The following is a 13,915-nucleotide window of genomic DNA, read 5'->3' as shown; positions in this document are numbered from 1 at the left end:
TCAGAAAGTAGAAGTAAATTCAAAAGAAGGCTCCAGATTTAATCCCCCATAGTCTCATTATCTAGCATTAATCACCATTAGCCTTGTGGTAATATTCAGCCAAATAAATTTTTGTGCATATCAGTGTGTAGTTTTTTAAACAAATCAAGCTGTACGCATTCTTTTGTAATATACCATTTGCACAGAATTGGATAACTTTTTGTGAGAGCACATGGCTTTGCATCCCTGTTCTGCCTCTATTTATTAGCTGTGTGGCACCTGATCGGTCACATCACCTCCCAGTGCGTCAGTTTCCCCATCAGTAAGTGGAGATAATGACACCCACCTCACAGGGTTGTGGTAAGGACCCCATGGGGCAGTGGGGCCAAGTTGCTTTGCAAAACATTCTCCAGAGGAGAAGGGCTGCACTTTTTCAGGTCCTGGGTCTCTGCCAGCTCAACCTGCTCTTTCTTACACAGGCTTTTGGCTTCTTTTCTTTCCAGGATCGAGAAGAGGGATGGGACCGAGGAGGAGGACCTCCGCTTAGCTTGCCGCCACGAGAGATACCCCGCCCGTAAGTGGCCTCATCTGCTGGAGCCTGTGCTACATATTCGTGGGTCGCCCAAGGAGAAGGCACTGTGGAGATGAGCCCGGCCAACCTCTCCCTGCACCCCTGCGTTCTCCCACAGACACACACTACAGATGGGGAAACTGGGGCTGGTGTCTTAGCGTAGCAAGTCCTCTGCACACAGCGGCCACAGGGGGTTGGATGCTAAGAAAGCAAGAGGGACACCGGAGTGCTTACAGGCAGGCCGGCGGACCGCAGCTCAAGTCCAGGCCAGGGTTAGCCATTGAGCTGAAGGAGAGCAGCATGAGGGTTGAAGTAGCCAGGCCAGGGAGGTGACAGTGGACAGGTTTGTTTGAGCCGTGGACGCTCCTGGAGGCTTAGACTGCACTGACTTCACATGCCCCGCTGTGGGGGACCCCACAGACAGAGCCGAGGGCACCCATCAGGAAAACAAATGTCTGGACCAGGAAGCAAAGGGGAGGTAAAAGGAGAGAGAGAAGGGGCCTTGCTCCAGGCAGAAGAGGAAAGCACTGATGTGGGATTAAAGTTAAAATGGCAAAATCTCAGCTGAGCCTGCTGAATGCCCCCACGTGCTCCCTCCCCACGCCACCCCATACTAAGGGCTTTTCATGCCTGATCTCGTATTCTTGCTGACCCCAAACCCCTACAGCTGGGATTGCTATCCACATTTTGCAGCTGAGGAAATTAAGGCTCAGAGAGGTGGAGTAACTGGCCCAAGGTCACACAGCTTAGCTGGGCAGTGGCAGAGCAGTTAGCGCAGACACTGTCAGTGCCCTGCCCCCATCTCTCAGACCTCTCAGGAAGCTCCAGTGCCTTCCAACTGCCACTATCCACATCTCTGGGCCTGGGAGCTTCCCCGACTTGCACCCACAGAATGTGAGAAGTGCAGGGGAAGCTCCCTGGCCCTGGAGTGGGAGGGTCCCGAGGCGTGCGTTTTGCACAGCCCCCTGTGGGGTTGGGTTCGCAGCGGCCCTGGCTTGGCTGCCTTCCCTTCTGGGTGCTGCTTTCCCTCTCTGCCCCATTTCATGGACCTCCACGACCTCCCTACACTCCGATTCCTACCTGAGGGTCTGCATCTGGGGACCCCCGGACTAAGGCAGAGGAGGTATAACCTCAGGTGTCTCTGACTCCGATCCTGTCACTGAGTGAGAGATGGCTCTGCGGGAAAGGAGAAGGTGGAGGTGTGTGAGGAGCCCGGGAGGAGGCCTGGGTGGAGAAGAGGAGAGGGTGATGTCTTCACTCGGAGGGAAGAAGCTCCCACAGGAGGCACCAGCCCAGGAAGATGGCCCAAATGCTAGTGACCTGCCTGAGGAACCAGGGTGGCCCTGATGTGGACACTGGGCTCACACACCGTGGGCTCACATGCCAGGGTTTCATGCCAGACGTCTGTGCTAGGGTGGGGGGCTCCCTGCAGAGTGGGCAGGAAACCACGGATGGAAGGAGGCTGTGGGGCTTGTCTTGGGGGCAGCTGGGGAGCTGGGGGAGGACAGGCCAATTCCCTGGGGCCTGAGGATGGAGGAAAGAGTCACGGGGGGCTCTCTGCGGAGCCGTGGAGCTGAGACCTAACGGATGAGATGGAGTCAGCAAATAAAGAGCCTGCCGGGCAGAGAGGCTGGCGAGTCCAAGTCCCCGAAGCAGGAACAGCTGGGACGGGAGGCCAGTGTGGCTGGGGCCGGGAGAGCAAGGGGGAGAGTGGATGGAGATGGGCTGGAGGGGCACAGAAGGGAGGACCGTGGGGAGGTGTGGGCTACGCAGTGGGGAGCCCAGGGGCATTTTGCACAGGGAAGAGACCTACCCAGACTATCTGTATCTTTATCTATACCTAAACCTATATCTATATGTTTATCTATATCCATATCCATCCATCCACCTGCAATGTGGGGAAAGGGTCCAGGGGAGGAAGACGAGAGGCCAGCAGACAGCTCAGATGTGTTGCCAGTCATTCCCGGGGAGGGGGTGGGGGGACGATGTGGCCTGAGCTGTGGAGATAAAGGGGGTGGATTCAAGAGTTCTTTGCTGGAAGAATTGTCCGAGTGTCTCAGTCTGGGTTCTCCCAGAAGCAGATCCTGAGATAAGGATTCAATAGCAAGTCCCTTATTTGGGTGGTCCCAGAAAACGCAGGTGGGAGCAGGGGAGGGGAGTAAGCAAGAAAAGCTTGTTATCAGGGTGATAACCGCCGGGGGCCCCTCCGGGGCAGCCATTGCAGAGCACACGCGGCTGAGTCATCTCCCAGATGTGACAGTCACTCTCCTCAGTCCTTGTCTGAGGGCTGCTGGGCGGGGGGAGGAGTGGAGAAAGCCTGGCGCCCTCGGAGGTCAGTGTGCTGCTCCACCACTGGGCGCCCATGGCCTCCGCTTGTCTGATTCGAGTGAGGAACCTGGGATATGCACAGACGTTTTGCTCCAGCAATCAAGGGCTGGTATCACCGACCGATGGATATGGAGGGGACAAGTTGTTAGGGCGCGATGATGCTCTGTCTGCGTTGAGTTTGAGGGTTGTGTAGGGTTGGGAATGGAGATACTTGAAGCCAGGGGACCGCCGAGGTCATTTGGGAGAATGTGTGGGGTGGGGAGAGAGAGATCCTGACACCCTGGGCTCGCAGAGAAGTGGGGGAAGGGGTGGTGGAGAGCTGTTAACTGCTTCCAGAGTTTTCCAAATCCTGCCTTCCTGGTCAAGAAAGGAACCTCAGACCCCACAGCCCCTCTGCTGGGTGGCCCTTTTATAGGTGGCCCAGTGGGCAGGGATGGCCGTCTTTCCCTTGGGGGAGCAGCGGAGGCGCTAGAGACTCAGAGTTAAGACAATGGAGAAGAAAAAGACCCCTCTGCTGTCAGAGGCCAGGGGGGAGTCAGCCCCCTGTGGGCTGGAAAGCCAGCATGACAGCTTCAGTCACTTTAATTAACCTGAAGTAGGCTCTCCTGCGGCCACATGAAAGTCGTTTATTCATTCATTTATTCAAAAATCTTTACTAACGATGCGTCTCTGGGCTGGGCCCCCTCCTGGGTCTGGGACATGCAGATGAATAAGGCATGTTCCTGGACTGGGGAGCTATACTGGGGTCAGGGCGGCACTGTCACAGCAGAGGCATGGTGCCTCCCCCAGCTCAGGGGGTGGGAGACTTAGCCAGGGGTGAACCAACTGGTAGAATCCTATAGCTATAGTGATGACACCTGGACTGGGTTATGAAAATAGCCACGGGAAGAACTCATCCCACCAGGTCTGATGATAATACGTCACCCCCGCCTATGTTCTGAGGATTTTACTTCCATCACTCATTTAATCCTAAATACAGCCCCATTTTACAGACAGGGAAAGCGATGCCCAGGGAGGTTATGGCTGTGCCAGGAAGTAGCAGAGCTGGCATTCACACCCATCCCGTCTGGCTCCAAGCCCTGAGCCCCCAGTGGGAGCTGCCGTTTGTGGCTCCAGGGCTGGGCACATCCCATGTGTCAGACCCTGGGCAGGCACCAGGATGCAGGGCTGGGCCACACGGGGACTCGGTCCTCACGGGGCCCACGGGCTTAGGAAAGCAGTCTGATCAGACCGTCTAGGGAAATGACACCATCTCCCAACGCAGCCTCTTAGCTGCTAGTGGGGTTTTGGCCAAGAAAATATTTTGGAAATGCCTGGGTGAGTTTTGCAATATTTCTGCACCGAGCAGCTGCTCAGATCTTGTGGTGGGCTGACTCGGCAGCAGGAGGAACCGGGAGGAGGAAAGTCAGGGAGCCCGCATTATTAAACGCTTACTGTGCGCAGGTCTCTGCTAAGCACTCCATGGCCAGCTCATCTGATGGCTGCCCAGCCCTGGGAAGGGGGATGATTATTCTTATGTGTAGACGGAGAAACTAAGGAGCTGAAAGGCAAACTGACTTTGCTGAGATCTCTAGTCTCCGGCGGGTACAACCCAGCTTCGCATGTAGATCTGTCCCCTTACCCTGGGAATGAGGGCAGTCCTGCTGTGGCCCCTAACCTTTGACCTCGTCGCCTCCCTCTCTCCCCTCCCTCGTTCTGCTCCAGCCACCCTGGCCTGTCTCCTTCTTGAACATGCAAAACCTTTCCCTTCACAGAGTCCTTACACTTGCTGTTCTCTCTGTCTGGAATGCTCTCCCTCTGAATCTCTGCATGGCTGGCTTTGTCTCCTCTTTAAGTCTCAGGGGGAAGGCCAATTCCCTGGTCACCCTCACACCACCGTGTTTTCTTTCTTCATAGCCTCTGTCCCTCTCTGAAATTATCTTTTATTTTTATATCCTTGGTTTCATTTTGTTGCTTCTCTCCACTGGGTTCCATGAGAGCAGGCGCCTGTCTCGTTTGTCCACTTCTGTATCCCGAGAGCCTGGCACAGTGGCACATAGTCAGTGCTCGATGGCTGGCTCTAAACCTCCAAGTTTCTCCCCGTTTCCCACCTGAGCAGCCACTTGTACACACGCGGTTACATGCACTTTTGGCTATCCTAACTGCTCCAAAAGTTGCTATTTTTTCTTGGGCTACTGTGATATGGATTCTGCCACAATTTTTTTTCCTGAGGAAAGAGTTTGCTTTTGAAACCTGCCTTCTGGGCTTTGCAGTGCCACCAGCTGGCTCAGGAGCACATCAGGTGTGACATCTGATGGAGGCGATGCCGCCGTACGGTCCGGGTGTCTGCATCTTCCTTTCAGGGGCAGCTGGGGTTTGCAGCTGATTGCAGCTGTCAGGTTCAATGCCTGAGATGGGCTTTTGATTTTGCCAGGTATGTCTGTAAGCCTGGGCCGGGTGAGAGCCTGTCACGTGCCGGGTACAGAGGTGGCTTCTGGGAGCTCCGTCTAGACGGGTCTCTGCCGCTGCTGCCCTCGAAATAGCAGAGGGAATTTCAAGGAAGACTTTTCTGGGCCCAGAGCAACTTGGCATTTTTATTAGATAAAAGTCAAATCCAATCTACTACTGCTCGAGTCTGCTTCCTTTATTAAAATGGAAACAGACCATATTTCTGAAATAAATATCAATGCCAACTCGCTGGGTGCACAGACAGGCACGTGGCTTAGAGATGTGCGAGACCCTGGCTCTGGGGCGTGAGAGACCCAAGCCAACATTAGCGTAGAATCCCCTGGAGGGCTCCTTAAAACGCGGATTGCCAGGCCCCACCCCTGAGTGTCTGGCTGGGAGGTCAGGGAGGGGCCTGGGAATCTGCATTTCTAACAAGTTCCTGTGGTGCTGCTTCTGTGGCTCCACAGACCAGATTCTGAGCAGCACTCGACCCTGGGCCCCTGTCCCTCTGAAGCTGCCGCCAGGAGCAGCTCTGCATTTTGTCTGTCCAGCAGCTTCTGGATGGAGACTGCTGCTTCTGGGGCCAGTTCCCCGCCGATCCATCCTCCTGAGACACAAGCTTGATCTCGTCGCCCCTGCCCCCTCCCAGCTCCAGAAACCCCCATGAAGCATCCCGGATGGGGTCAGGCGCTGCACCAGCCCCTCTGACACCCCCACAGAGTCCTTTCAGCCACTCATCGCTCTCGGAATCTTTCTTTGCCAACTGTCTCCCCACCAGAGTGGAAAGGTCATGGGGACAGGGACATGTCGCCACATTCACGTGGCAGCCCAAGTGCCTAGCACTAGTCAGCCGTCAGCACACTTCTAGTGAATGCTTTAGCTCACTGAGTCCTCACGCGGTAGTTGCTCGGAGGGGTGTTTCCATCTTACAGGTGAAGATGCTTGGGTTCCAAGAAGCAAGATCCTTTGTCCTGGGTCACAGGTCTATGAGGCTGCAAGCTAAAGCTGTGCCATTCTTCTTCTCCACGCCCGTTTTTGCCCAAAGCGGTGCTCCTCCGGTCACGCCTGATCCTAAGAAACACTTAGGGGCAGTTGTTAAAATCCAGTTTTCCCTGGAGATTCTAATTGCCTGGTTTGTGGCAGGGCCCTGAGTCTGCATCAGGTAAGTCTGATGACAGGGCAGAAGCCCCAGGTACGGGGTGAACCCTGTCCCCCCGAGGGTCCAGCTGGGCTTTTTACACCTGGCACCTGGCAACTTTTGCAACCACGACTCCCTACCCCTCGCCCCTCCAGCCCCGTGTTCCTGCTTTCCAGCCACACGGACTTTTCTTGCTTTCCCCCAGCCACGAACATTGCTGGGTTTTTCACACCTCCTGAAAACCTCATTTTCCTGCCGAGAACCTATTTCACACCCTGTTCCTTCTGCCTGAAATGACCCGCTTCCTTCCTCCATTGGGCAAAAAACAAGCCCTACCAGTGGAATTGTGTGCTTCGCAGTGCTGTCAAAGTCTGGCTCAAGTGTCTGGGAATGGCAACCAGCCCCCTCCTCATCCTCTGGCGGAGGTGGTCACGTTCATCTCTGCATTTCCCTGTCCTGGCGCTCGCATCCTTAAGGCAGAATTTTATGGTGGTTACGAGCCCAGCCTTTGGAGTGAGGCTGCCTGGGTTCAAATTCAAGTGGTGAGACCTTGGACAAATGACTTAACCTATCTAGGCCTCAGTTTCCTCATCTGTAAAATGGGCGTGGTGGTGGCACCTAACTCATATTTCTGAAGATTAAATGAGCCGATGAACACGAGATGCAGTGAGTGGCTCCTGGCAGACAGTAAGAGCTGTCGGCGTGCTCGCTCCTATCATCCTTTCCTGGGTGTCTGTGTCCCCCACCAGACTGTGAGCACCCAGAGGGCCTGTCTGCATCTCACTCTTGTCTGTAGACCCAGCACCCAGTATGGAAGCTGACACACAGTAGGTGCTCAACAAATGTTTCATAAGAGAAGGAAGGACTCAATGGCTCTGGGAAGAGGTGGCCAGTTAAGTGGACTCAGCCTGGTCCCGAGTGTGGAAAAGAGATGAAGAGAATGTTATGGCCCAGAAACATGAGGTCCCAGAAGATGGACTCCAGTGAAGAGAAGGATGGGCCCCCCATTCGATCTCTAAGACAACCTGCCCCCAGGGTAGACCAGAAACCCAAACTTCCCCTCCATGTGGATCCCACACAAACCTGCTCTTCTTCCTGAATCTTCCATTGTTTATTCATTCAACAGATCTGTACTATCAATACTGTGTCTGGAATTGTGCTGGGTACTGGGGACACAGTGATGAATAAAAGCAGAGCTACTCTGTGTCCACATACAGCCTAGTAGGGGAGACTGGGAGGAAACCAGTAAACGGACGGTACCAGATGCGATGGAGCCTCTGAAGCCCCTGACAGTGCAGACTTACAGAGCAAGGTCAACTTGGAGAGGCAGCCAGGGTGCCCTCACCAAGGTTGTTACAACAGAAGAGGGATGACGGTGTCACTAGCTGAAGGGTCTCCAAAGCCATCTCTGTGCCAACCTTGATTCATTTCTCCATGGCTCCCCACATCCCATCTCTTTCTAGAGGTGAGAGTTCAAGATTAGGCAGCTGGACAGGAGGCGCTGGATGGGCCCAGGAGTCCTAGAGAGAGGCCTTCAGCACCTCGGACAGTGGGAGGGTGAGTGGCCAGAAGGTGCTCTTCATAAAGGAGTCCGGCTCTTCCCATGCCCGACTGGGCTGCTATGGGGTCAGAGGCACCAATACCACCCACCTGCCCACCCTTGGGGCCTGCCCACCCTGACTATTCCTCTGCCAGCTTCAGAGCATCTGGACACATCACTTCCCCTGTAAGTGCTCTGGTTCCCCCATCTGCACACTTGTGGTGGCATCGGCATTCTTCGTCCTGAAGGGCCCTTCCAACCCAGTGAATCCATTTTGGATCCGTGGGTGTGATTTCATTCAATTCAGCAGAGCTAAGAGCTGATCCCCCGGGACCTTGGTGCCCTGGAGAGAGTTTAAGACAGTGATTTCCCACAGGAGGATTGGGAAGTGCGGACTGGAAGGGACTGGATGTTAAATATGTTCATGTTTTGCCATTTGGAATAAAAAGGGAAGAAAAATCACGTCTTCTGAGAACCTCCTATGGGCTGAATACTCTGCTAAGCCTGGGATGTTCTGGGGGAATTGAAACACAGTACTTGCTACCAGCCCTCTGAGTAGGACCTTGGACAAATCTCTTCCACCGATGGGCCTCAGCTTGCCCATCTGTGAAGAGAGGTGGCTGGACCCACCTGCAGTACTGGTATTTTGTTATTTTCACGTCTGTCTGAGGTCGGACAATGGAGGACTTGCAGCAGGGGGCCTGCTGGGCCTGCTGACTCCTTTGTAACTCACATCCTTTTGCAGGCTCTGAGGTGAAGTTACTTGTCAAAAGTCACACAGCTTTAAAAAAAAAAGTTCACACAGCTTGTCAGCGGTAGAGCATGGACTTGAACCTTTGACTGTTGGACTCCAAGTACAGTTTTTGCCCCCTGAGCCTGTATTCAAAGGAGGAGACGCTGAGCAAAGAGCCTTTCGTAATATACAGAATCTCATAATAGGACAGGAGGGCAGAGCTCATCTCTCAAGCCTAGGAATCACTCCATCCTCCTGCACGGTTTCTTCATTGGTTATAAAAAGTCAGCTTGGGACCTGCTCTGTGCCCGGCCGGGTGCTGGGGGCCGAGGGCTCCAGGATGAAGCAGATCCAGACCCTTTGGACCCCAGTCCCTGGGGACCCGTTGAGTCCCCAGGTTAGTTGGGGAGACCTTGGCAACACAAAGTTGTTGTCTCGACCAGCGCAGGGAGAGAGGGATATGCAGCGTGTTGTGGGGGCACAGAGGAGGGAGCGAGGCTTCTGCCTGTGAGGTCACGCAGTGCTTCCCAGAGGAGGGAGCACTTGAAAGAGGAGTGGGGGACTCAGTAGCCAGAGAACAGCAGGGAAGGGCACCTGGCCGAGGGACCAGAATGTGCAAGGCCACAGCACAGAGTCATGGAACAGAGATGCAGTCCTGGAAACAGTCAGAGGTCAGAAAAATGGCCTCCTGTGGGCTGAGTCCAGCCTGAGAGACGCTACTTGGCCCACGGATGATGTTTTAAAAACCTTAGTTGTCATCATTTAAAACCAGGAGATTTTATTTCAAAATCCTGATTTTCAGTTTCTGTTAGCTTTTTGGAAGATCTGAGCTCACGTTCCCCATGGTGACAATTGGCCAGAGCTGAGGAATGGCTGCTTCTGGCCCCTTCACCCCTTTATGTCATTTGCTTGGGCAGTAGGCTTTTTGAGGTGGGATTCTCCAGTCTACAGCAGACAGCTTTTTTTTTTCTTGCTGGTGATAGCCCAAAAGTAAAGAGACTTGGTGGAGGGAAGTGAGTGGGGAGTCATGGTGGGCTGCGGGGTGCTTCTCAGGTGTGGGGAGGACAGAGCGGCCCCCTCCTCACTGTAAACGGCTTTGGGCCCCTCCCGGGGGGCTGGAGAGGGGAGGAGGGCCCGGTCCTCGGTGGCTTGACCTCCAGACCCAGGGGACAAGGTGCTGGTTTTAACTCAAGGAAGGGGAGGGATGATGGCCTTTCTTTTTCCTTAAAAATACACGATCATTGTCTCTCTGTTCCAATGAACTCTCCAAGGTTCTGCCTGTTAGCAACAGCGAGAGCAGCTACAATCACTTCTAAACACTCATTTAGAAAAACAATCAAACTTTTCTGTACACCAAATATTTATTCTAGATTAAAAAAAATTCAAACACCTATGTCTTGGCAGCAAGCACTTGCAAAGAGTGCCACTGTTTCAGTGACTGGGGCCAAAACAAATGTTTTTCCTGAGGCCAAACGATTCCAGAATGTTTGCCAAATGTTTCCCACTTTTTACTTTTTAAAATATAGTAAAACTAGCAAAGCGCCAACATTAAGAATATTATAACAGGCCGGCCCCGTGGCTTAGTGGTTAGGTGAACGCACTCCGCTGCTGGTGGCCCTGGTTCGTATGCCGGGCGCCAACCAACGCACTGCTTCTCCGGCCATGCTGAGGCCGCGTCCCACATGCAGCAACTAGAAGGATGTTCAGCTATGACATACAACTATCTACTGGACCTTTGGGGGAAAAAACAAATAAATAAAATTAAAAAAAAAAAAGAATATTAAAACAGAAAAAAAGCCAAAGCAAAAAAAAAATATGCATACATGCCCCCCACTGTTGGCTCAACCTTCTTCATCTTTGCCTGTTGCCTTCCAGCCTTTGTTATTAGGAAGAATCTTCTAACAGTCAGAGCCGCTTTGGGGTGAAGGAAGAGTAATGAGCTGTCTGTTCTTGGAGGTGTGCAAGCAGGAGCTTGGCTTCAGCATGAATTCCCACCTCATGGGGCCTGTCTGCCCCTAAAGGATGAAAAGAATGTCTGAGCATCTGTTAGAGCTCCAAGTAGGAAAACAAAGCAACATGGAACAAATTTCTTTTAATGCGGAAGTGTGGCATCAGGAAGAAATTGATTCAATCCAGCTCCATCGTGGCTGTGAATCCTGAGCGGCCGCTTATCCTTGCTGAGTCTCGGTTACCTCCTCTGTAAAGTGGGAGGCAGCGACCTCACAGGCTTATGGGACTAGAATCTAGTAGGGTGTATAGACCGTTACTTTTCTTCCTCACCCTCCAGCCCACCAGCCCACCCACCATGCCAGGCCCTCCTTCCTGTTTTCCTCTCTGCGTTCTACCTCCATCCATCCACTGCGGAGCATCCTCCACGGGCTGAGCCATCGCTTTCCTGGGCTCACGGTCTAATGGGGGCAAAGCTGGGGAGTGCCACTCAGGGTGGGTGCTCCAAGATGAGCGAGACCCCCGAGGGCTGGGGAGAGGCTGTGGGGGGCTTCCTGCAGGAGGGGAGACTTGAGCTGGGCCTGGAGGGTTCGATGCACAGTAGGTACAAAGATTTTAGGCAGACCACGGGATGGAGATGGAGACGGCTCTGGTGTGTTAGAAAGATGTTAAGGAGGCTCTTGCTCGAAGGCAGGGAGTGAGCTTCCAAGAATCGGGGAAAACACAAGAGTGAGCATGTTGGATCAGGACGAGCCTCCTAGCCCTTACGCTTGGCCCAGGCCATTAAGAGTGGTGGGCAGTGAGGAGGGCGCAGAGTCTCTGCCCACTGCCTTGGCCCACAGAGCTACTCACAGTTTGGGGCACACCCACGTGCTCGCTCACTTTTCCCTGGGGTCAAGTAAAGCCTGGGGCCAGGAATTGTCACACTTGTTCTTCTAACCCTCCCACAGCTCCCTGAGCCGTGGCAGCACACGGCGGAGCTCAGGGAGGCCTGACGGGGCAGATGGATGGCCTGATGTGGGGCGGGTGAACGTGTGGGCAGTGGGTGTGCAGTGTCGGTGGGTACGGTGGGGATTGTTGGATGGGTAGTTAGGGGGCAGGGGGCAGGAGGATGGAGGGTTGGGTGGGCGCATGGGGGTGGAAACGGTGAGTTAGTGGATGTGTCAGCAGGCTGGGAAGTAGACCAGTAGGCAGGTGAGTTGGAGGGTGGATGGCTGGATAGATATGTGGACGTTTTGGGTTGTAGGTAGGTGTGTATGTGGGAACTGGCCTGGTGGGTATGTTAATGGAGGGTAGGAGGATGGATGGTGCAATGATGGGAGTGCTGGTGTGTGGACTGGTGGGAGGTGCATGAGTGGGTTTAAGGGCTGTGGGGGTTGTGGGTGGGAAGAGTGTGTGAGTGGAGTGGCAGGTATATTGGTGGGTTGGCAGGTGGATGACAGCAGATACTGGGAAATGTATGACTAGGTTACAGATGTGTTGGTGGACTGGTGGGTGATGGATGGGTCCATGATAGGGGACTGGTGGGTGACAGGTGGATGATAGGGGGACTGGTGGGTGACAGGTGGATGATAGGGGGACTGGTGTGTGATGGGAGATGATGGGGGACTGGTGGGTGACGAGTGGAGGATGGGGCGGAGAGCAGGTGGGTGGATGGTGAGCTGAAGAGGGGGCGGTGGGGAGATAGCGGGGTGTGGGTTGGTAGATGAGTGGGCAGGAGTGTTAGAGGGTGGGTGGAAGGCCTGGCAACCGGGGGTGGGAAGTGGGTGTGCGGCGGGTGGACGGTGAGCCGGTGGGGTGGTGGGCAGAGGGGGCGGGGGTGGAGGATGGCCGCTGTCAGTGCTGACCTGCTCGTCTCTTGGCAGGACACCAGCCACACATGGGAGATTCCTGGCCCCGGAGCTCTGCACAGGAGGCACCAGAGCTGAACCGCCAGTGCTGGGTCCTGGGGCACTGGGTGTGACAGAGACCCAGCCTGGCACCCCGACCTCAGGCCGTTGTTGGCACCAGCCCCCTGCCTCATGACCACTGGCTTGGCACCCCTGGAAACCTGGCCCATGTGCTGTGGACTCCGCCAGCCTGCGTGGGAGACCCCAGGCCCGCCCTGCCCAGCGCTGCCTGGGTCTCAGGGCCCTGGAAATGGGGCCGGGGTAGCCTGAGGGAATGCACAGGGCTGCACAGAGCGACTTGGGGACAGCCACTCCTAACCCTTGCCACCGTGATCATATGCAGAGCCCTGCTGGGGGCAGCCGGTACGCCAGGAAAGACATGGACGTCGGTCACTGAAAGCCTGGGGACCAACGAGCCAGCCAGGAGGCTCAGGAGATGGCCAGCGGTGGAGAGCCCTGCAGGGGCGGGTGGGGGGCTTCCTGAAGGAGGGGCAGGGGCGCTGGCACCACGGGGGTCCCACAGCAGGCACACAGCAGGGGCTCAATAAATGCTTGTGGAACCTGGTTTCTTGCTGTGTGTGGAGGCCAGTTGCTGTCTGGGCTGTGGCCGTCCCCTCTGGCACCACCTGATCTGGTCCTCAAGGAGCCTGAAGGTGAGACAGCCCTGAGGGTGCCGGGTCAGTCAGGGCCGGATGAGGGTGTGCGAGGGAGGGAGCCTAGAGCCGAGGCTGGGCCTGGGGCGCGGGGTCAGGATGGGGCTAGGCGGCCAGGCTGCCTTGGGTTCCAGAGGGTGGGCAGGGTGGGGGCCAGGCAGGAGGGACCTGTGAGGTGGGCAAGAGACAAGCCCTCAAACCCAGGCCCTAAGCCACCCTGACCCCCACGGGGACCCTTACTCTCTGTCTAGAGCCACCTTTACATCAACCCCTAGGGCTCAGATTCCTATTATGCAGACGAGGGAACTTAGGGTCACAGAGGTGATGTGACTTGCCCAAGATCACAGAGCCAGCAAATGGCAGAATTGGGGTTTGAACCAGGACTCCTGACTCCAAGAGGCCTCATCCCTTCCCAGAAGGATTTCTAGAGCTTTCCCTCAAGTAGAGAATGTTCTTCACTCTTCCATAAATCCATCATCCATCCATCATTCATCCATCATCCATCCTCCATCATCCATCCCTCCATCCATCTATTCATCCCTCCATCCGTCCATCCATCCGTCCATCCATCCCTCCATCCCTCCATCCATCCATTCATCCCTCCATCCGTCCGTCCATCCGTCCATCCATCCATCCATCCCTCCCTCCATCATCCATTCTTCCCTCCATCCATCCCTCCATCCATCCCTCCATCCATCATTCTTTCATGC

General features: G+C 54.9%; 1 protein-coding gene across 1 annotated transcript in view; it reads left to right on the top strand.

Annotated features, from left to right (window-relative positions):
• GSG1L (GSG1 like) overlaps window positions 1-13,012 on the top strand; it is a 212,314-nt gene extending 199,302 nt beyond the window's left edge. The window contains exons 6-7 of the mRNA XM_087449209.1: window positions 483-553; window positions 12,529-13,012. Of these exons, the coding sequence (XP_087305335.1) occupies window positions 483-553; window positions 12,529-12,626 (169 nt within the window). The 3' untranslated portion in view covers window positions 12,627-13,012. The remainder of the gene's footprint in view (window positions 1-482; window positions 554-12,528) is intronic.
• Window positions 13,013-13,915: the final 903 nt, after the last annotated feature.

This window comes from Ceratotherium simum, chromosome 26 (assembly GCF_057802395.1).
Source record: "Ceratotherium simum simum isolate JZ-2026a chromosome 26, ASM5780239v1, whole genome shotgun sequence".
In the NCBI taxonomy this organism is placed as follows: domain Eukaryota; kingdom Metazoa; phylum Chordata; class Mammalia; order Perissodactyla; family Rhinocerotidae; genus Ceratotherium; species Ceratotherium simum.
Note: the sequence above shows the minus strand (reverse complement) of the source record. Positions and strands in the feature narration are given on the sequence as shown.